This window comes from Dermacentor albipictus, chromosome 10 (assembly GCF_038994185.2).
Source record: "Dermacentor albipictus isolate Rhodes 1998 colony chromosome 10, USDA_Dalb.pri_finalv2, whole genome shotgun sequence".
In the NCBI taxonomy this organism is placed as follows: domain Eukaryota; kingdom Metazoa; phylum Arthropoda; class Arachnida; order Ixodida; family Ixodidae; genus Dermacentor; species Dermacentor albipictus.
In genome coordinates, this window is record NC_091830.1 from 47,593,341 (window position 1) to 47,617,856 (window position 24,516).

General features: G+C 47.7%; 1 protein-coding gene across 1 annotated transcript; it reads left to right on the top strand.

The window, feature by feature from the left end:
- The first annotated feature begins 1,695 nt into the window (after positions 1-1,695).
- Positions 1,696-24,516, top strand: LOC139050631 (uncharacterized). The gene is made up of 9 exons (XM_070527216.1): positions 1,696-1,857; positions 4,750-4,945; positions 6,710-6,837; positions 11,825-12,049; positions 14,458-14,669; positions 16,565-16,814; positions 19,397-19,755; positions 22,623-22,834; positions 23,740-24,516. The coding sequence occupies exons 1-9, from the start codon at positions 1,765-1,767 to the stop codon at positions 24,321-24,323; spliced, it is 2,259 nt and encodes a 752-aa protein (XP_070383317.1). The 5' UTR covers positions 1,696-1,764; the 3' UTR covers positions 24,324-24,516.

The window sequence follows — 24,516 nt, forward strand, 5'->3', positions numbered from 1 at the left end:
TGCGCCACTTGGCCCTGTTGCAGAAAATTCTGCTTTGCCTCAACAGTCACACGAAGAATGGATTCACACACGACCGTAAAGCTGCCAAACGAAAAAGTCCAAACGCAAATTCAAGATGTCTAGATGTCTTTGAACATTATACAATAATCTAACATCCACCGAACTTCAACACTCCTTTTTCAATCCATGCTCAGTGTATGCGACATTCTGTTGCTTGCCCCGGATACGCGTGTACGTTTCTCGACAAGCAATCGAGGTATGGTATGGTATGAAGAACTTTACTTACGTCTTGAGGGATCAGTCTGGGACTGATGTGGGCCGCTCCCACGTCGGTACAGAGAGGCCGAGCCCTTCTGCCGTCACACGGGCCCTCTGGACAGCCCTGAGTTGGTCCGCCAGCACTTCACTGTGCAGCATACGCTGCCACCACTCTTCACCTTGAGAACCATCACCGGGTGTGAAAAAAAAAAAACTGGGAGCGCAACGGCAAGAAATAGCCTTGTGCAGATTTCATTGGCACAATAACTGGCCAGAGCCAGCGTGATGTGGCCTACTGTTGGGAAAAGGGAAAATCGAGGTAATTAAGCATTAAAGGACAGCGGTGACAGTGAAGATTGGACCGGATATATTGTGGACACTTGGGACACTGCAAGAGTCGCATGCGCGAAAGGTCCAAGAGCTTGTACATCTTCATCACCGTCCATCTCATCACGTCCATCATCATGGACATGATGTCATCATCACGTCCATCTTCATCATGTCCATCTTCATCACCGTGGGGCGCCCTGATACCACGACAGTACGAGCCACTCACGTTGTCGTTGCGGTTGTTTCAAAACACGCCCCATACCTACGAGGAGGAATGACCGCACAGAAAGAAACAACTACACGCAGAATTACAAATGAAAGAAACGAATCATCATCGTCATCATCATCAGCATCAGCATCATCAACAGCATCTTTTATGCCCACTGCAGGGTGAAGGCCTCTCCCTGCGATCTCCAATTGCCCCTGCTCGGCGCCAACCGATTCCAGCTAGCGCCCACAAATTTCCTAATTTCATCGCCCCACGACTTGTGCCATCCTCGACTGCGCTTTCCTTCTCTTGGTACCCATTCTGTAACCCTAATGGTCCAGCGGTTATCTAACCTGCGCATTACATGACCTGCCCAGCTCCATTTTCTTTCTCCTAATGTCAATTAGAACATCGACTATACCCGTTTGCTCTCTGATCCAAACCGCTCTCTTTCTGTCTCTTAACGTTATGCCTAGCATTCTTCATTCCATCGCTCTTTGCGCGGTCCTTAACTTGTTCTCAAGCTTCTTTGTCAGTCTCCAAACGAAAAATCAAACATAGAACACCAGGTGAATCAACGTGATCCGAATTAGTTTGGGCATGCTCCACAAAGAATAAGCGAAATTTGGCAACATTCGGTACCTCTTAGCAGTCTCCTGGAGGTCTCAATAACCTCATGGAGGTGGAAGAACGGACCTTTGTCTAGCACCCGACTGACACACAAAAATTTGCAATGCGTTCGATGGCGATAACGTTAAGGCTAGACGACTAGACGGAAATGCGAGGGCTATACATGACTCGGGAACTGACCGACAAAAATTTTCTTTTTTCAAAGACGCTGTGTTTGCGGCTGATGGCACGAGAAGAAGAAAAAGAAGCAGTGACTGAATTTCCCTCGAGCTCCCCGGGAGCACGCACTCGAGCGAGGACCCTGATTGCGTTTCGTTGCTTCATCTGCTGCAACCGTCATGCCTCCGAAGGCCGGTCGCAAGGCTGGATTCCACAAAACACGCTCGCAGCTTAGCCACAAAGGCCGAAGAAAAGGGTCAAGCAAGGAAACGGTGAGGCAGCATGTCATCCACCTGCTCGCTCTTCTTGAATCTAAGTATGGTCCCTTTCATGCCTGAGGGGCATCGCTGAGAAGTCTATCGATAGTTTTCATGTGACGTCACGGACGCACCTTTCACTGCGCTAGTACCCAAAGATGGCGGCCACGATGACGTCAATGCATTGTATTGTCACGCGCACATTGTTTTGCTTATTGGCGGTGACTGTTTTTCACCGGTTTATCCCTGTTCTCGCTTTGTCGTTCGACATAAGATGGTCCCATCGCGCTGTCATGCTGTCAAGTTTCTTGATTACACTCCTTCCCGAGGTGCTAGTACCCAAAGATGGCGGCGATGATGACGTCTGTGCAAACTATCTATAGAGAGACGTATCCCACGGCTCACGTTCGCTACTAAAGTCTAGTGTGCCACATGCGAAGCACAGACACGTGTATGCGTCATGGGATTCGACGTAACCGTTAGGTCTCAAAATTTTTGCCACGTGATAGGTGTTGCAGCTCTGAACATTTCTGCGACCAACGGGCACAGCGCGCCGCTAGCGCTCGTGACCATAACATAGTATACGTCGCATAATGGAAGCGCGAAGGTATGCAAATGATGTGACATATCCTTAGTGCAATAAGTTCCATGTTCTCAGTACGCGCGTGAAGTCGTCGTTTCACGGAAACCGTCGGAGGCAAAAAAAAAAAAAAATGTACCGCACTGCAAAAGGCAAGGTGGGAGATTTGTATGATCGCATATCATGCATTTTACGTGTTCCTGCGAATCTTTTCATTGTCTGACGTACCGGTACATTTTCGCGTTTCTGTCCCGCTGTGTCACTTGACGTGAGATACGAATCTGAGGACCATACCGAGAGAGCGTTTTTTTTCCATTATCCGTGTCATTCTGGCCCTTCTGCATAACGGAAACTAAACTTATCTGTTCGTTTTACAATACCGGAGAAAAAAAAAAAACCATGATGCTATAGATGCGACCCCTTCCAAAAAAAGAAAGAAAGAAAGCCCTACACTGAAGGCGTTAAGTGTCGAGTGGAATATAATGGCGGATAGGCCAACAGTGCAGAAAGCAAACGCTGAAACCTCGTGGTCCGTGGACTTCGAGGCACGTGTAGATTACGAACTAGCTCTTCTAGTTTAAAATCATAAAATAAATGAGCAAGTGTTGATTTTCGACCTTGTTTGTTTGCGACGTGGAATGTGGGCCCGTGTAAAGGAAAAGAGTACTTCAGCTAGAACTATTCATAAAACGAAGCCTCGGCGCTCCTATACCTGAATGCATGGGAAAGGACAAATTGATTTTCTCGGCAGCGAAAGCGTTCAATTTGATCAGGTTTGTTGCAGTAAAAAGAAAAAAAAGAGATTTTAAATATAAATACTGTACAAGACAGAGATTTATTTAGACCGTCATTGCCTTCTGTAAATGTTGTTGAAAAAACTGAAAAAAAAGGTAATCCTATCGGGTTCACAAATCTGCAGGTCAACAATGAAAAACGATAGCACAACTCTACAAACTGCACCTAATAGTACATCTAAAGCGGACAAAATTGATATCTTGCTCAGCGCTCTGAAATATACCACTGCTATGCAGGTAGACCTTTTACGAACGATTAGTAAACGTTGTACGAATTCACGAAAGCTGTTGATTAATAAGTCAAAACTGTCCGCTTTAAACATTATAATGGATAGAGTTTACAAAACTGCGATGTCTTTTCTTGCGGGCGAGCTACGGATTTATAGCCTTAACGCCTTAAGCTTAAGCGTAAACTTCCTCTTAAGCACGTTCTCAAGAGGATATTTTAGCTTGATGTCTATGAGGAAAGTAGCAACGCTTGTTTATCTAACATAACAATGAATGGACGTCAACTCTTCTGCCGCCTATCCTAGGTACGAGGAAAGTAACAACACCTTTTTATCTAACACAACAATGGATGGATGACTCACACAATCTTTTATCTTTCTTGCTGCGAAATGTGAAACACCTCCACGATTTCTCTCGGTGTTTTGTGACAACGCTTGAATAGAATGGCTGTGTTATCGTATCAGAGTGTACGCACACTCGTTACAATGCAAGGCCAAATGTGTGCTAGGGCGTTCGTTTAAACTAGACAAGTGTTCGCTTAATCATCTGTTAACGTATCCACCGGTTTGCCCGACGTACTGGTGTAGGCACATCATAGAGATCCTGTATACCACATTCTTCGTACATTCGACAAACTGATACTTGTGCTTCCTACTATTCTTGACATCTTTCTTGCCTTCAAATTTTTGTTTTAATCTGGAACAAACACCTCTGTTTAAATCTTGCTTTCACTCTGTGAAGGAGCCATTTAGTCGACTGGCCGCCCATTTGAGCGATTCTAAAAAAAAAAAACGCTTTCTGATTATGAGGCACGCCGTAGTGGAGGACTCCGAAAATTTCAACCACCTGGGGTTCTTTAACGTGCACCTAAGTCTAAGTACACGGGTGTTTTCGCATTTCGCCCCCATCGAAATGCGGCCGCTGTGGCCGGGATTGGATCCCGCGACCTCGGGCTCAGTAGCCCAACACCATAGCCGCTGAGCAACCACGGCGGCTTTTGAGCAATTCTGGCTATCCACTCACAGTATTACCGGCTGCATGTGGCACACTAGTGAAGAAGCTAAAACAAGAAAAGGAATCGACTGCGGAGAAAAGCAGGCAGAGCGAAGGACATTCAAAGTCTTCTACAATTCCTTATTTACACGGCCTTTCTCACAGATTAAAAAAAAGTAGCAGGAAACTACGGAGTAAAGGTGTGTTTTCTTTTGTCGACAAAAAGAAAATGGGAATTGTTTGTCCCAGTGTAAAAAGAAAAAGTGGGGGCCAGCTAGTCTACAAGTCCATGCACCGTTTATTCTCGAGCAGGCCAAAAGAGGAAGTGTTGGTAAGGGCGGCGGCAAGAGCCCGCCCGATCCCCAGCCAACCGGCGCGGGGCCTAGCAGCATCAGCGGCTCGACCAAACCCCCCATGCCAGTGACCGACATGCCCACCAAGACTGACGTTTCGATGAAAAGAGGTTCCACGCAGGTCAGCCTCAAGAGCAAGCATCATCGCAGCTCAGGTATACGTCTACCCGTCGACATATAACCTACTTGGCAGTCACAGGGTGTATGCTTAGTTCTCATATTTCTCGCTTAGCTGGGGTCGATCGGGCTGATTCCAACGCGATGGCGCACGGTATTGACTGCTGGGCAGGTATTCTGTAGGAGTCCACTTAGTGGACTCTCCATTTCGGCCGCTGCTGATTGGCTGGGGACGCTCGCATCCTCCTCGCTCGTACAGCTGCATCCAATCAGCAGCGGCCGAAATGGACAATCCACTAGGTGGACTCTTACAGATTACCCTCCCTGCTCTTCGAAAGTGTTCGTCGCGTGGTTTCCACGATGACGTGCAATATTGAGCGTCTTTTGCGGGAACACTTTAGGCCTCACCGTACACTCACAGTGATGCCACAGGCAGTGACGCCGCGTGCAGTCTGTAATTGCCTATATATCTTTTGTAACCTGCGTCGGTTTTGTGTATAGATTTCTGCTTTTCCGCATCTTAAGTTCACAGGAATTGTCTCTCTTGTGCTATTTTTTCATGCCATAAAGTTACAAACCAATGATCTTCAGGAAAGCTTATGGATAGTAGTGGGCAGAAAGCGATGTCATTTGTGGAAAGGTCAATAAAGACAATCTTTCAAGTAGGTTTGAAAAGAAAAATGCCTGTCGGTGACGGTCGTTCACATTGTTCGTGACACACAAGCATAAGAAAGAAGCGGTTTCTCGATGTTGTGTGAATATAAAATATCAATTCTGTCGGCACGGAAAGTCTTAATCTATACACATTTTTCTTGGTGGAGGCTAGTTTTCCACCTGTCATTTATTAGCACATCCTTACTCTTCTTATACATGCATGCGCTAGATTTGCGGCTGTAAACTGCCACTTCACAAACGAAAATTTTGCAGTTTTGTCTCTGCCCCTGGCAACATGCGATGCCGAAAAAAAAAAGGAAAACTGAGTGAGTGAACGAATGCACTTTGCAGTAGGTATCGAGGCGCCTGTTTTCAATGCTGATCCAGAGTGCAATGAGCTTGATGTTTCATTCTTCTATAACTCTTTTTTTCCAATGTTCACGTATTTATTCAATGTACTGAAATTCTAAATCAAAGCTGCACCTGCCGAAGGTGTAGCTTTCAAAACTCATGCTTTCATGCTTCCATAACTGTTTCTTTTTCACGAATTTGCGTCAATTTCTCTTATGTAACAAAATTCGTAAGCAACACTGCATCTCCCGAAAGGTAGCCTCAATTTAGTTTTTTTTTATTGCATGCCAAACGTGTTAAGCAGGTTGGTTCAGTTGAGCTGAAGTGTCATCATTTCTCTGTTTCGCGTCAGTTTCAAGAGTTAATCTTCGAGGACATAGCGATCTGTTTACCCTTCTTGTTTACCCTTTCTTGCTTACCCTTCATAGCAATCTGTTTACCCTTCTTGTTTACCCTTTCTTGTTTACCCTTCATAGCAATCTGTTTACCCTTCTTGTTTACCCTTCTTGTTTACCCTTTCTTGTTTACCCTTCACAGCAATCTGTTTACCCTTCTTGTTTACCCTTCTTGTATACCCTTTCTTGTTTACCCTTCACAGCAATCTGTTTACCCTTCTTGTTTACCCTTCTTGTTTACCCTTCTTGTTTACCTTTTCTTGTTTACCCTTCATAGCAATCTGTTTACCCTTCTTGTTTACCCTTTCTTGTTTACCCTTTCTTGTTTACCCTTCATAGCAATCTGTTTACCCTTCTTACTTACCCTTTCTTGTTTACCCTTCCTGCGGGTTACTTGCGCAGCCTCGCATACCTCAGTGGGTGGTACACGGAAGCAAAGCGCGCATCAGCGGCTAAAGGCCATGCGACGTCGCGTTGAAGACGAGTTTTCTTCGCAAGAGCGCAAGCGGATTTGGGACCGCTGTGGAAAGGTGAGGTCACGTTAAGGAGGAAAAGAAAAAAAATTCAGCATTTTCACGTGCTAAAAAGAAAAAAAATATCCAATTCGTCGATTCCACGCACCACAATTTACACGTTGTTGTCGGCCGTATCCCCGGCCGTATTTGTACACTTCAGAATACGGCGGGAGCTGCCCGATTGAGTCTTTCTGTAGTTACGAGCTACAGGTAGCGCTTATTTATTGATAAATGCGGAGCTGTTACGCAAGGTAACTGCCGTTTTGAGCTTGCGCTCGACCCATGGCTTGCTTTTGCATCATTCTTGGCTTACGAAAGTTTGCTTTATCGAAAGACTGACTTACATGGTATACCAGATTTTTAGCCTTTCAATGTTTGTTTATTAGACGCATCTTCCCAACGGTGTTCTGTAAGGTGTGTTTACAATAGAGATAACTTAAAGAAGACACGGGGGATCCCAGGCTTACGTGGGAATCGATGATGAGCGAAGCTTCTTTTGAATGCTTACTAGAGTGTCTTCCTTTTCCTTCACTTCTACGTAGCTCAACGCTCAACGATCAAAATGCGGCCGCGATGGCCGTAATCGAACCCCCAACCTCGAGCTGAGCGGTTCAATGACCTAGCCGCTAAGCTATACCGCGGTTGATTGCAGGGTTTTCTTGGGCGGCTCGAGCGGTCGACAAGCTTTTTCAACTACGGGGAGGTGACATAGAGTGTGTGTGTGTATTCACGAGCTTTTAGCTTGCGTGTATATGAATAAACTTTGCGGAATGCCGGGTTAGCAAAGATGTAAATGTGAATAGCCTAATTTTCTGTGGCCCCCTCAAGCGCCACAAGTTTACACCACATAAGGTTACAAACCTACTATTCCAGTGACCTGTCATGCTCTATTTGACTGCAGGTGTAAGGCGTCGGTAGGCACATAATCGCTTACATACAGATACATACACACGCACACATACATACATACATACATACATACATACATACATACATACATACATACATACATACATACATACATACATACATACATACATACATACATACATACATACATACATACATACATACATACATACATACATACATACATACATACACATACATACATACATACATACATACATACACACACACACACACATACGTACATACATACATACATACTTACATACATGTGTTGCTGAAAGGAAATGCACTGAAGCATCGTATTTATTGAAACCAACTCGCCCACATCAAGCTTCTGCTTTTTGAAACACCCAAAGAAGAAAAGCAAATTGAAATTATAGCTGTTCGACGAGGTCATTCACCTGACACCTGATAAAACGCTTGATCAGAAACGTCACAAGATGTCACCACCAGCGTGGTATATACACCCGTCCACGGCTTCTCTTGCCCGGCATTTCTTAAAGGGTAATACCAGAGTCCTTAAGGACTCTGATGTCGCTAATCTAAACGAAAATAAGTACACGTGTTCACGAGCATGACGCTGATGCACTGCCAATTTATTAAGAATGGGAACCACATAACGTGGGGCAAAATACCCCAAAAAATGTCAAGCTGAGGAGACACTAATGGGCATTGCGTCACAAGCTTCAGTATAGTGGCACATTTCATTACACATGTTCGTGAACATGACACCGTTGCGCAAAAGAATTGTAGCAAACAAGACAGAAATGCAAAATACATAATACGATGGAAAGCACCTAAAAAAAGCTAAAGAACAAACAAACAAGAACAGCAAGCTACGAAGTAGTTCTAAGGACGTACTTCAAAAATAGAAAAATGAACATGATTAACATAATAGAGAATGAAAAGAGGAAAATGCATTTCTTTACGATTGTCTGTCGCATTGAGAAAAAAGCAGTGAAAAGAAAGCTGCTGCTTGTTTGCATGGCTGAAACCATTAAGGAAGTAATTAGGCTCATCGCTTTCTTGCACCCACCGGCTGGCCATGTTGCGCGCTTGCTGGCTCGTGCAAGTTTGTTCTTTTGCCTTGCGAAGAGGTGCAGACGGCATCTAAGAAAAAAAGATGCACGATTTGTGTCGTGGTGCCTAGTACAGCGACAGCCCTTCGAACAGCCAAGGAATAGCGCCAGGCAAGCACACAGCGTCTACAGTGAACTTATCGTTTCGAACAGCGTCCGTGGTGTCAAAAATATTTCCCTCTGACTCTGACGTGTTGAGAGTCGACGGTCAAGCCGCCAGCTTCTCGTCGCGGTATTGCACGTTCCCACTTCACCAGCTCGTCCGCGTCACTAGACAAATGAAATAGCGATACCTCTTCGATCGTACCTCTGTAACCGAAGTGACAACGCGGTACATATCAACAAATCATCTTTTGAAATTAGGAAAACCAACTGCCGATGCCGCCGGCCTACTCGGGCGCCGAGCCATTGAATGAAGAACCAACGGACGCAGCGCGCAACTTTCTCATCTAGCCCGGATAGATGGATGGATGTTATGAGCGTCCCCTTTGGAACGGGGTGGTGGGTAGCGCCACCAAGCTCTTGCTATAGTACGGCTTAATGTCCTACCTAGGTTAAAAAAGAAAAAAAGCGAAAAAAAAACACGATGAACACACAACCAAATTTCCTGGCCCTCCATTGTGAACTTTGCTTTTGTACGTCTCCGTTTTTTATAGTTTCCCTACTTTTCTTCCACCAATCTTCCAATCACCTCTTACTAATCTCTATTGCGGAAATGTTTAATTTTCCACTGCTCTCGCTGAACCCAAGAGCTTCAAGGAGGCCAGTGGTACCTAAATCGACCGCTGGGCAGATGTCTTCACATTCTGATAAAACATGCTCCATAGTTTCCCTAGCTCTACCGCAGCATGCACATGCTTCTTCTTCCTTTTTATATCTCGCTTTATAGATGCGTGTTCTAAGACATCCCGATCTCACTTCGAAAAGTAATGAGCTTCCCTTTGAGTTATCATAAATTGTTTCTTTCCTGATTTCGTTTTTTCCCTCTTAAGTAGTTACTCATGGCAGGTTTCGCTGGGAGCCCCCACCGTGCTCCCAGCGCCACCCCGTGGCAGCTGCGGCAATATAGCAAGCTCTCCCATAGCGTTACGGCGGAGTTTCGTGACCAGAAAAGCATTTAAGGACTCTGGTAATACGGACAAGCTAAAGCTCTCCATTTACGGCGAGTTTCAGTCTGCATTGCGCGTAGCAGGTCAAATAATAAAAGAGTGCGGTCGAGTCTTGGTGTTTTCTCTTCTTCTTTACGGAGTTGGATTACTTAAGATTCTAGAGAACCAAAGCTCGGATGAAGCACGCAAAAAAGACCGACATGCACGTAGCACTGCCCTACTACTTTATTCTAAAACATCGATTTCACTACGTATAGAGCACATATGCAGTGGACCCGTCGGTGCCATAGTATACAGCCTTGCTCAGCGCTTTCCCGTTGTACTTATGTTTTAAAGGTGACATCGAGGAGAATGGCGAAGAGAATGCCATTTGGGGATTTCTTTTCAGCACATTTTTAAAGGAATTTGCTTGGTGCGTCAGCTCAACCGCGCTCCGATTGTAGAACGATATCTTTTTTACTCTCGCCTCACACCTACTTGCTTTCTTTTATCTCGAAGAGAAAGCGGGTTCTCACGGTAGACATCACACAGTGCTTTCCGCGTATACCGTAGTTGGGCCTCAGCTCCCTAAGGAATACTGCTACCGGCATGCTTTACAGCAGCCGCGACATAGTAAAAATACCGTTAAGTAACGGTCAGTCGCAATAGCCTCGATCGGGTGGTGCATGGTACAGACTCGGACGATCGATTGGCTTTAGATTTGCACGCATCTCTGGATAGAAAAATGGCCAGGCTTAGCTTGGTTAGGCCAAGAATGCGTTGCATATTGCGCGAGTTGGAGGAGGAGGAGGAGTAGATTTTAATGGAGAGAAATGAGGAGAGGTCGGCCTGGAGAGCGTGTCTCTAGCCTGCTACTCCTCACTGGGGAATAGGGAAGTGGGAAATACAGGGAAAGGTAGGTGGCGGATGATTATGATATGGTACAATGAGATACTATATACACGTTGTCCAATATGCGGATGCGCACTGGAGACGCAATACGAGTTGGGGCCCAGCTTTTCCTCCGGCCGTCGTGACGTCACGTCACGTGGTTGCGCTATAGGTCGCTGGTGGCTGCCCGACCGCGCCCAAGGGCTGAACTGAGTGATTGCAATATGCAACGCATAAAAATAGAAGCAACTTAATAACAAACATAGCAAACTTAAAAAGAATAGACCAGCATATGAGACGCGCAGCAATGAACAATGGCTCATACCCTCAATGGTGGCTGCCCGGCCGCGCCCAAGGGCTGAACTGAGTGATTGCAATATGCAACGCATAAAAATAGAAGCAACCTAATAACAAACATAGCCAACCTAAAAGAGAACAGACCCACACATGAGACGCGCAGCAATGAACAATGGCTCATACCCTCAACGGTGGCTGCCCGGCCGCGCCAAAGGGCTGAACTGAGTGATTGCAATATGCAACGCATAAAAATAGAAGCAACTTAATAACAAACATAGCAAACTTGAAAGAGAATAGACCCACACATGAGACGCGCAGCAATGAACAATGGCTCATACCCTCAACGGTGGCTGCCCGGCCGCGCCCAAGGGCTGAACTGAGTGATTGCAATATGCAACGCATAAAAATAGAAGCAACTTAATAACAAACATAGCAAACTTAAAAGAGAATAGACCCACACATGAGACGCGCAGCAATGAACAATGGCTCATACCCTCAACGGTGGCTGCCCGGCCGCGCCCAAGGGCTGAACTGAGTGATTGCAATATGCAACGCATAAAAATAGAAGCAACTTAATAACAAACATAGCAAACTTAAAAGAGAATAGACCCACACGTGAGACGCGCAGCAATGAACGATGGCTCATACCCTCAACGGTGGCTGCCAGGCCGCGCCCAAGGGCTGAACTGAGTGATTGCCATATGCAACGCATAAAAAAGAAAATGATTTCTGCAGGTGGCCACCACCGTATGCGCAGCGGTACTGGTCTTGGGGGTTCTCGTCACCCTCGGCGCCATGGCCTACTTCATGCTGGCGAGTCATGGCGACGGGAAGGGAGCCAGCGCGATGCGGGGGTTCGCCCTCATGGCCAGCCTGAGGGATGCCTGCTACACCGACGACTGTCGGATGGCGGTGGACCGAATGAACGGCTCCGTCGACGCCGCCGCAAATCCGTGCGAGGTGCGCACACCAGCATTTGTATGCCCTGCCCGCCCTTTACTGCTGCTGCATAGGATTGTAAGGAAGACGAGGAAGACGAACGAAGGGCCAATGAGGGAACGTTGTTTTAACGTACGAGTCTTTATAGCAAGGAACGCCCCCCGTAGGCACTCGCACAAATCGGCGCATATTGCTCCCACGTGGCGGTCGGGTCAAATGCCTCAACGGAAATTGTCGTTGAAAACTAGCATATCGCATTGAATGGCCGCTGCACATGAAGGATGCATCCATGCGTTTTCATAATTGATGGTTTTACTCTTCTTCCCTGTCACTGCTTCGAAATTTGTCTTCGTCCTTTCCAATCTGCGACGGTTTTCGTAAGTTTGGGCTACCAACACACCCCGTCTTATAATCCTTCAAGCACGTAAGGATGGGTTAGTTTGATCTTTGTCACCCGTGTTTCAGGTATTAGGTCATCATCATCATCACGTTCATCATCAGGACGTTCGAGTGGTAGAAGAACCTAACGGAAGTTTCGCTTGTTCCCGTTCAGAATGTGGACCGGTGGTGCTATGAAGGAAAATGTCTAGTTCGGGAATGTCCGCCTTTTGAGCCAACAAGACAGGCCGTTGCATCCCTGTTGGCTTAGCAGAGCTCACGATAAGACCAATTGGTGAATTATGGAGGAATTCGTCAATGTCATTACTGTTTGTATGGTTACAAGCAGCTGTGTCAGTGAATGTTAACTGTATGAATTATTATGCAATGTCTTAAACGAATTGTATCTGTAGTATCGCTAATACTAATGCTTTAAGATGGAATACATTTTGTTGTGTAGGCAACAGCTTCAGATATATAAAAGTTTTTTTTATGAACTTGTGTACTTAGTGTTCGCGCTGTTTGCACAGGGAAGGAGGGGCTGTTGTTATTATTTTAAATTTCTCCTTAATACCCTACGCGAGGGGTGTATCAGCATTATTTGTTGCATAACTATTATGATTGGGATTATTAGCAATTTACTTTCTGAACTTAAAGCATTCAGTGTCTTTCAAGTGCTGGCATTCATTTCTGCTTCTACGCAACAGCTGTTCATTCAGCTTCTAGCCCATATTTCTTTCCGGGATATATTCTGGAACAATAAACGCGAATTGAATATTCAGAATAACACTTTTGGTCACATTACGGGCGAACCGCCTTCATCTTGTTGGTCGTCGTTATCATACCCACACCGTCATCGTGGCCGTCATTGTCGTCATGTCGACACGATGCCACTCTTGTTTCACTTTTCGTCATTGACAGCAAACGAGCTACCGCAGTTTCTTCGACTGCACTTTAGGCGTTCTTCCTTTGAGTGACATTTGCAATTACTTTTTTTTTTACCAATCAAATTGCAGCACTTTAGCTTGGCCTTTTACGCGCCGTCGTTTATGGAACACTTAAACACAGGAGACGCGGTGGCAGCAGCAACGCTGATCGTGACACATTGTGGCACTTTGTTAAACTACAATTCGCTACACAAGTAGAGTTCTGCGGCGCTGCTAAAGCACGAGGTCGCGCGATCGAATCCCGGCCACGGCGGCCACGTTTCGATAGAGGCGAAATGCAAGAACGCCCGTGCGGTTAGATTTAGGCGGATGTTAAAGAACCCCGGGGGGGGGGGGGGGGGCAAAATTAATCCGGAGTCCACCGCTACGGCGTGCCTTGTAATCGAATCGCGCATTTGGCACGTAAAACAAGCAGAATTTAATTAAGTGAGAGATGTGTTGCATGAAGTTTTCTCATCAGAAGAAAAACAAGAACCTGCCCAAGAGCAATTATGTTCCTCCAACGCCCTTGTGCCAGCAGCTAAGGAGGACATATAGTTGTAGTAGATTGTTGGCCCGCTCAACTTTGCAAAATGGCGCGATCAGTGCTCTCGCTTATATTGCAGTTCCCGCTATTCTCGTTTACCGCAAACTCTTTAATCTCTTTAATGCCACGGACAGATCTCTTTAATGCCACGGACAGATCCGTGACAGGTGATTTAACTTCTCCGGAATGCAGAAAATTGACCTTTAATTTTTTAAACAGTCCACAAGCCGCCGTCATGTTGCCTTTTGGAACTCGACTACACAGCGCGTAGCACATGCGACATCGTGAACACTCCGACAACGATTGCAACCGCCGGTTTAGAAATTACTCGACAGGCCTCATTACTTAGGTGGGTTTCATGGCAGTGCTCATTATCAACTGAATAATCGTGATCCCGGAGAAAGAAAGGAACACTTCGATTCTGCCGAAAAATTCTGTGCACATCCGAGCGAAGTAAATTGCATGTACAAGTGCCCCAGCCCAATAAAAAACACGTACCTGCCCCCCCCCCCCCTCCATATCTGTAGTTCACCCGCTTCAGGAACAAACGCGGCTCCGCGCCATTTGTTTCTTGGCAGGATTTGTACCAGTACGCGTGTGGTCACTGGATCACCCTGGACAGCGACGGCAACCCGCTGACCTACGAGCAGGCCGTGAGGCACCAATACGTGGAGGTCCTGCACGGCAACTTAACCAGCGGCACCCTCACCGGCGGGCTGTGCCGCAGTGACAAGGCGCAGGGCAAAATGAGCTGCGTCTACGCGTCGTGCGTCGCCTTCTACACCACCAGGTGGCGCGCGCGAGCTCGCTTGCGCGACTAACAACGGAGGTGTACAAAGTTCACAATAGGGGTTCAGAAACTTTAGTTATGGCTATTCATCGTGGGTTTTTTTTCTTCCTTCCCCCCTTTTTTTCTTTTTAAATGATAGGTAGAGCATTAGGCAAATAAAGTAAAAAGAGCTTGGTGGCGCCACCCACCGCCCCGTTCCAAAGGGGACGCTCACAACATCCATCCATCCATCCATCTATGCGGATAACGTGTCGTCTCTTCATGGCGAGGCGGTATCGTAAAGGACCGCGAATCATCGTTTTGACGTTCCAAAAGGACTTCTTGGGCAAGTTGGTGCTTAGATTTGCCAGGTATACTTTGTGGCGCAAAATACATTTCTTGAAAAGGGACAGAAAGGGAGACGGTTAAGCGCCAACTACTAACTGTTTAATGACAGCCTGCTTGCTTCATCCAAAGTATGTTGTCGTGACCACCTTGTTCTGTCACACCTTGGCTCCCTGCGCATGAGCGGAAGTTCTATTTTCTTCTGTACGTTTGTTCAGGCTGTCATTAAACAGTTGGTAGTTGGCGCTTCACTGTCTCCCTTTCTGTCCCTTTTCAAGAAATGTATTTTGCGCCACAAAGTATACCAAGGAAATCTTTTTAACGTATACAGAAATAGAGGACGAATGCGGATGGAGGGTGACACGAGTGCTCATATATTAGAAGCAAGAAAGCACAAGCTTGTACCAAGCGTTAGATACATATTAGCACGAATGTGTTGGCTTCCAAATTAGTACACGCAGTCTCCGTCGTAGTCCGCGACTAACCCCTAGAATCGCTTCACACTGCTCGCACTGCATATTCATGCGCGTAAATTACGTAAATAAAAGTTGTGTTACTTGGGCCTGAGACGTGCCGTCCGTTAAAAAAATGAAGAAGGTAGGCTGGAATGAAATTCCTAAATAACGTCTAAGTAAGTCGAAGGTTCAATGACGGCTGAAATACATGTCGACTGTAGAATTCTCAGAGACATGTCCTTGAGGGTCTTCCCACTTGTAAGTATACAAGCCCAGAGGCTGTCTAGGAAAAAAATCATTAGAGTTTATTGAAAAAAAAAGACACTCATGTCTGCTTTCTGTAAAGAGAAAAATATCTCTGAAGGTGGAACCGATGAATGGAAACTGTAATGGCTGAAAGTTTCACAGCTTCCGACGAATGGCTCTTGTAACGACTCACCGCGGCCTGTGTTTTGCCTCTTCTAAATCGGTTTTCTGCGCTGTCCACGTGCAAGATGTTCAACGCTGACGGCGATCCGCGGTGTAAAGCAAAAAAAAAAAAAAGACGCGAGTTGATGTGTGAATGCGAGGGCCGTCAAATAGCTCGCCTCCGTGGCTTGTTCCACGCATCGCCACCAATCGCCGTGGCAGCACCGTCTGTAGCCCCTATCCGCGTACCCTTTCACTAACCACTTCTCCCACTGGAAGCAAAGCGTGGTAAGGACGATCGACAAAGGCTAGACAGGACAAGCGCTTAGCGTTTGTCCTGTCTATTCCTATTGGATCATCCTAATAATAATAATAATATTTGGGGTTTTACGTGCCAAAACCACTTTCTAATTATGAGGCACGCCGTAGTGGAGGACTCCGGAAATTTTGACCACCTGGGGTTCTTTAACGTGCACCTAAATCTAAGCACACGGGTGTTTTCGCATTTCGCCCCCATCGAAATGCGGCCGCCGTGGCCGGGATTCGATCCCGCGACCTCGTGCTCAGCAGCCCAACACCATAGCCACTGAGCAACCACGGCGGGTATTGGATCGTCCTTCCCTCGCTATGGTTCCAGTGGAACTGTATGTATTACCAACCAGCCTAAGCCTACATTCTTCTGAACAACTTCTCACCCGTGCCCGACAGGAGCTCCACCCTTGTGCAACTCCTGGCCGCCGCGAATATGGAGGCAGACCGGTGGATGGACGTCAAGAGTTTCGAGGCCCTGTTTACTCTCATGGTTCGCACGATCGTAAAGACCCACTTGCCGTCGGTGCTGAGCATTATCTGGCGAGACGTGTCAACCGCCGTCGTCGAGACAGGGGCGTGCCTGTCTTGCTCGTCGACTGACAAGAACTTCACGCGGTACTTGCTACACCAAGCTGTCTCAATCAAGGTATGCATTCCAATTTGTGTGCGGCAAACAGGTAGATAACCGTGTTGCGGATGACCACGTGGTGGTGGTGGCGGCGGCGGCGTAAACGTGTTTGTTTCAAAAGAGTGGCCCCGGGGCCAGCTTTTCTAGCTCCATTTACTACGGCCGAAAAATTCGGGGTCGATCTCTTACGGCATTACAAAGGAGCGAGTCAGGGTCGGGACCGTACACCCATTCTTGGCGAAATGCTCACACTTGTACTTCTCTTTTATTCTTGGATATATTCATGACAAAGTCTTTTTTTTTTCCACGCACGCCTTTTGTCATCTTTCTGCTTAGGGTAGCCGTTACCTCCATCCCTATTCACGCCTTAGTTCACCGGTCAGGATCTCATGAATCGTGATCGCTTTATTGTTTCATGTTTCATTGTTTCGAGAGTCATCTCGGGAAAAAAAGTGTTATTGGAGAATGCGATGTGCCTGCCGTATTTATCAAAGTGCCGCAGGAGCTATTTTATTGCGCAAGCTGCGAGAGAGTTGAACGTACAGGTGCTCGAGAGTTTTCTGGACGATTTTTTTTTCCAGTTTGTTGACTAACGAGAAACTTGTGCAGCGTTTGCAATACTGAGAGAATATACTAAGGGGATCCGAGGATCTCAATTTTTTTCTTACTCACAACCATACGAAGAAACAAGCAATGAAGCCAAAGAAGGCATACTGGAAGTTTAGTGTTGTGCTTATTGAAATGGGCACAGATATAGTAAGGTAAAGAGGGAAATGAAAGTGAGTGACAGGACAACTTGCCGCAGGTGGGAACGGAGCCCGCATTACCCGCACTACGCCATGTGGTGGGCTTTAGCAATTCAGCTACTACTGCTGCGATCCTTTGCTTTTGTCGACTTATTTGCTTCTTCTTATCGACGCATGTACTCGTCTATTCTTGACGAGTGACCGTCTTTCACCTTCTGACTAATGTTACCATGTTACCGCGCAGAGCAAGATGCACCTTCCATAGCAGAAACTTTCTCGAATGTTGTCACTCGTCTTATCTGTTGCCTAGTCTATGTTGTTGCCGAACATTGGCTTTGTACATTCTAGGAAGCACGCTAGCACCAGCGATAGCCCTGGAATGCACTACGAGTCATGTATAAATAGCCAACACGCCTGACCCGCAGGTCAAATTTCCGCGATTGATGCCTATGGTCACGGCTATGGTTGTGCACCCGAGTGTAACTTGCTCTTGTGGGCACAAGATTCGAATGAAGCCGAACGAAGAGTCAGTTTTGCCACTCTCACTTGCGGCCATGGTCTCATTCCTCACCAACACGGCCACGTGACAGTATGGTCACTTCTTAATATTGTTATTTCTTTTATTTTGAAGCTTTTCTTCCCTATACTCTTAAGCAAAATACACCCTTTTGCCGCACAGCAATAATCGTCATCTGTCGTTTACGCATTTCCTTTCTTTAACGCGGCGAGCCCGGTACTTTCCAGTAACGAACGGCATGCGCCTTGTCAGCATGACATAGCATTCCTGACAGGAAAGCAGCGGGCGCGGTGTTTTCAAGAAAGGAAGCGCAAGGAAGGCAGATCACGATTATTGTTGCGTGGCAGAGATACACCCCAAATGGTGTACCTTTTGTCTAAGAGTTTAGGAGTACACTCTTAAGCAAAGTTACACCCTTTTGCCACACAACAATAATCGTCATCTGTCTTGTCCGCATTTCCTTTCTTTAACGCGGCGAGCCCGGTACTTTCCAGTAACGAACGGCATGCGCCTTGTCAGCATGACATAGCCTTCCTGACAGGAAAGCAGCGGGCGCGGTGTTTTCAAGAAAGGAAGCGCAAGGAAGGCAGATTACGATTATTGTTGCGTGGCAGAGATACACCCCAAACGGTGTACCTTTCGTCTAAGAGTTTAGGAGTACACTTTTAAGCAAAGTTACACCCTTTTGCCACACAACGATAATCGTCATCTGTCTTGTCCGCATTTCCTTTCTTTAACGCGGCGAGCCCGGTACTTCCCAGTAACGAACGGCATGCGCGTTATCAGCACGGCATGGCATTCCCGACAGGAAAGTAGAGGTCGCGGCGCTTTCAAGAAAAGAAACGCAAGCAAGACAGATGACGAGTATTGTTCCGTGGCAGAGATACACCTTAAAGGGTGTACTTTTTTGCCTAAGAGCGTACTGTATTAACAAACGATGTACTAAAGCTAAAATTGTTCGTAAGATCAAATTCGAGCCAGTCCTGACATTGCTGGACATACATTAGCGAAGGCTGCTGAAAAGTGGCGAAAAGCACTTAGGAACGAAAAATATTCGTCAGTTTGGCCGCTGGAGCTTAACGGGTGCCCTTGCGACAGCACTCGTAACGGAGCTCCTTTGGTGTCTGCGACAATGGTGGCCCAAGACTGAGACTGAACTTTGCCTATAAGAGTGTACTTTAAAAAAAGTTATTTGTTCTGTCCAAGAGTGCGGCTCAACACTGATGTCCGTCTCTGGGCGCTGCTCCACAAGCCGCCGTTTCCCGACAGGAATAATCTCCTTTTGCTGTGCTAGAGGGGGAGCACGAAATGATCCCCACTATCAACGTTCTTTCAAGGTCGTGGACCGTGACAGCGTCCAGCGGTTGACCGCGAACGTCGTCAGCTTGGATAACTCGCTCAGGCGCCTTCATCAGGCGCCAGGAGGGGCACTCGCCAAGGCCGTCGACACCGGCGTGTTCGACGAGATCGACAAGGAGACCTGGCAGCTGGCGTTAGCCGGCGCGGGCAGCGTGTCGAGACCCGGGGACGTGCAGCTGGTGTCGTCCAACTCCAAGGGAATCGCGAAAGCCGTCGCCCAGCTGAATTCCGCGCCGCTGGAGGCCGCCAAGCTGTACACGCTTCTCGCCCCGCTGGCGCCGTACGTGGAGCTGGAGCGCTACGAGGCCCAGCAACGCGGATCGATGAAGCCGTTCAAGTGAGTCCCATATCGAGTGTCTGCTATTCGTCAGCAAGGATGGTCGTTTGCTAGAGCACAGTAAAGGCTCTATGGTTGGGTGTGTCCGTAAGGGCCGAAGACAGTCAAACATTAAGGAGAACTAAAACAAAGCCGTTCTCCGTTCACTCAAGCCACGCAGGTCATATTTGCACAAAAGACAACAAATAATTTTTATTTGCGCTTTAACTCATTAGCGGAGCAATTGGTTTGACAAGCAATCCACAAGTGAAAGCTCTTCGGCTAATTAAAAGCGTATCTACAGGATTTGCATGAAGTTTCCCGTGGCTTAATGGGAATTGCGAAACACTAAAACAGCGTAGCATACCTACGGGATAGTACGATGACCACAGAGCATGCAAGAGCCGCATATGGTGTATTTCTTCCATCACCTTCACCCGCTTGACCGTCATCCTCTGACACTACCGGGTGCGTTTCTCCCTCCGTCCAGTGGCAGGGCAGGAACATGTTCTTTAGGCTGACATCCCTTCCTTTCACCATCCACCTGTCACTAGCTTTCTTTGAAACAATGTAAAATGTTTGTAAGCACCTGTTTTTTTTTTTCAATACGCTGTGCATGGGACTTATTTGATTATCGCCAGTCTCATAAGTCGGGCGCCGGCCGAGATGAATTTTCGGAGGACGTAATAAGCGAGGTGGTAATTTTAATGTATATAAGGCTATGCCGGCCGCCTGCTATATTTCGTCACTTGATTTCCTTCGATATTCGTAGTTAACGTATTCAGCAGCCATTCTCCACCCCATCTCGTCGCACTAACAGCTTTCTAGCACGGTGAAGAAGCTAGCCCACCCGTAAAGCTACATGGTTTCATTCAGAGAACCATAGTTCACCCGTCTACGAAAAGGAGGCAAACTGGAATGTCATATATAGGTTATTGGTTCTCACAATAACCTGCACGTTGTAGTATATCCTTTCGGCCCATAATGCATCGACGTGATTCGTACTGGTGAGATACACATTGTAGGTTGTGAAGGACTAATACAGGGCGAGTAATGTCAGCCTCAAAAGTGATAGTAAGGAAAACACATTTCGTACTTGCGTGTGTTATATACTTGTGCGCTGTAAGACATGCCATTAAGTATTTGTGGTAAGCTTATCTCCATAAAATCAGATGTCATGTCTGCGACGCCGCGTGTCAGTATCAGAGGGCTTGAAAATGCATCATTGTATCTTGAGCTCATTTCTAAACTTTTGGCATGTCAAGGTCATGCACAGCAGTAGAATTAGGGACCAAGTCTGCGAGCGCGGCCCCCTCGTCACTTATAACGATCTCACCCAGCACTATAAGTTAAGAGAACCATGCCGCTGCCACACAAAGCACTCAATAAAGCACAAAAAGTCGCGTACAGGCGGCTTCAGACGGGCACCTACCCATGCCCGGCCTTCCCGCCCAAATCTTTCCGGACGCGCACCCTCACAATGCGTGTCGGTTTTTGTGAAGATACCGCTAGCCTTGCTCGCATGCTTTGAGGTTGCCCCCTGGCGCCGGGGGCCAGGACCATCAAGGAAGAGTAGGACCGCGCTCTACGCAGCTCGGACCTTGAAGCATAGCTCTGGGTTGTCCATCGGGCCGGCGACGCGGCAGAGAGCATGGCTTCTCCGTCCCGACGTGGGAGCGGCCCACTGCGCACTAGTCGCGAGCACCGGGGACCTCAATAAAGTTTTTAACGTGACAGCGCTAAGGAGCTCGTGTCGCAGAAAAGCCGGTGTCGTCGGCGTCGGTGTCGGCGTCGGCGGCGTTGGCAGTGAGCGATAAATCCCAGCAGGCACTTCATGAATAAAAAACAACTATCAAGATGGGCTGGGTGGGAATCGAACCAGAGTCTCCGGAGTGTGTTCATCCATCCATCTATCCGCTTCTCGCGGCTGCTGCTTGCCTACCGACGACGATTAATTATCTTCCTCTGTGTGTGTGTTTTTTACAATGCGCGTGAGGAAAACAGTCTTGCATTTTCAGTGAGACGCCTGTGTGCCCTGTGGGAGAATGGACAGAAAAGGTAGAGAGAACGAGAAGACACCCGTGGTGGCGCCCCTAAATCTAGGCTTGCTGCTTTTAAACGAATCAGGCGCTGAAAAGTATGTTTTAGAAGAAGCATCAAGCTTTGGTGCATGTGACTGACGTCTACTGGATGTCAGTCAATGAAGCGAGGTGGTCTAGTTGGTGGCGACAGTTTCCATTCGTTTTTCCTGGGCGAACTTAGCGTGGAACACGTATACTGGACCAGTGCTTGTTCAGTCTGCGTGTTTTTTTTTTTCTGTGCTTGAGTGAATTAGATTCGCGTTGCCAACATGAATGCAAGCTGCGTGATGGCACTTGCGGCACTTTGTCTGTGCACACTTCGCACAAGATAGCTGCATACGACTAATTACAGTATTGAACAGCGTCGATTAAGCAGCCAATTTTCGCCCTGGTCCGTGTCAGTGCTAGCGAAGCCTTACTGCGCCGGCTCCGTGATCGGCTATTTGCCGAGCATTGCTGTAGTACTCCAACAAACAGTACTATGGCTCCTGATACTTCCTGAACAACATACGTGAGTGCCAACACGTGAACGTGAACACGGGAACCACCATTCTTGGTGAGCAGTCTGCCTTTGTGCTCGCAATTACACGTCGCTGTTCGTGGAGCAGTCGAGAAGGGTGTGCGCTTATATGAAGAGTATGCGTGCTGTTTCAACGTACCTTTTCACCTGACTTTCCGTGTGCTACTTGCTGTGTATGGCTTTTCATACACGCATCCATGGGGAGCATTACCCGCTCGTGTACGGCAAGCTGCTTTCTTGGAAATTGCGTAGGTGTGCTTATACATAGCCGCGCAATCACGTTGTAGGGCTCGATCGATGTGCGTGGAGAACGTGGCGTACCTTTTCACCGTTCCCTTCGACACCATGGTCACGACCATGCTAAGCATGGGAAAGGCGGCCGTGGACTTCAACAACATGGTGAACGACTTACGCTTAGCCGGTGTAAACGATCTCCACGTCGGCGTTGGCTTCGAGCTCGACAAGAAAGCCCTCGAGACCGTGTCCGTCAGCGGCCACGGTGAGCATGCCGTATGCAATAGCGAATGGTTGTAACGCGTTCAACGCGACCATGACGATCTGACTAACAGACTATGAAATTTTTTAAAACTGATGGTAGTGCTAGAAAGGACGAACACACGGTGAAAAGACGACACGACGATGAGGAAACGCGTTTCCGTGTCTTCTTTTCGCTATGTGTTCGTCCTTTTTAGAGCTTCCATCAGTTTTAAAGAATGCATCACCAACTGGCCCAGCACCGAGTTTTATTGGAGACTATGAAAGTTGTGGGACAATATGTGCATGGCGTCAGCATCGCTATCAAACTCCTCTTGCTGTCACAGTTGCCAATCCAGAAGCTGCAGTTGTGCAGCCGCAAATTTCGCCAGTGCACGACAGCTCAGCGCTGTTTCTTACAGCACCGCACGGATGCATGCAGAACCATGCGTGAGCGTCAGATGCAGTTAACACGAAACTTCGGTCAGAACTCGCCTATGATGACTATCCGTGTATTCGAATAGCCGAGACGCGTAACTTCTAAAGCGTTTACTGCAGCCGAGCTGCTATCTTTCTCTCCCCTGTTGACAGGTTGCACCATCTAGCGTCACCGCCGCGAACTTCGCGCACATCCCAAGTTGGCGTGAGAGTGTCATTGAAGTGCGGTCTCAGTGGCATATACTCAAGTCGGGGTCAGACAGGTTCATTGGTATTCCTGTTGGTGTGTGCCTCCCTGGTGCACGTACCAACGGGAACGAGCCACAGTTTTAAACTGCTCTACCTTCGGCATTTGCCCACCTTGTTAGATTGCATTAGCTCTGCAATCGGCCCGTATTTAATGGTTGGACAGCGAGATAGCCTGAGAGAGAGCAGTCTCACAATGCCAGGAGCGATATTCGAATTATTAACGCTGCAGTCACGTCTTTGCAGAGGCATCCGGGTCCCACGACAACAGCTCCGCCGAGAAGTACGGCAATGATTTCCTGGCCAACCTTATACTCTACCAACGGAGCGGAGCGCGTCACTTCCAGACCGCCGACTTCCGGAGTGACGGGCCGCACAAGGGCGGCTTCATGCCGACAAGCTACTTCCTGCCGGACTTCTACTACGGCGGCGCCACCGAAGAGACGCTCAACTCTGGCACGCTCGGCGCGTTGGTGGCCGCCATGTTGTTCAGGGCGAGCTTGCCCAAGCCCGCTTCCGAGCAGTCGTCGTACGTCAGCTGCTTCGCCAAGTACTCGCAGCAATCGCTGAAGCTCGCCGTGAACGGGAGCGACTGGATGAGGCACACGCGGGCCCACTGGGCGCTCGAGGTGTCCTTCAAGGTGACCCGACAGAGCGCGGAGGGACGCCACCACAAGGAACTGGACGCGCTGCACTACCTGCGATTTGCGCGCACCTATTGCGGCGAGCAGGAGAAGCACCGAATGCCGCTCAAGTTCGCCGTTCGCAGTTCGGCAAACTTCAACCGGACGTTCGAGTGCGCTTACCCGTACCCGCCCATGGCGTGCTGACCACGCGACGGGGAGTGTCTGGTCGCCTTTTGTGTGTCTCCATCTCTCGCCCAGCTGGGACGTTTTCACCCTTCTTTGATCCTTTCTTTTTCGATTTTCGCGTGCGCCCTTTAGTTGGCCCTGACTCCATTTATTTTCTTGACCCGGCTGGAGCCAGCGTCTTCCAATATAAGCGCTTCAGCTGTCTCGGCAA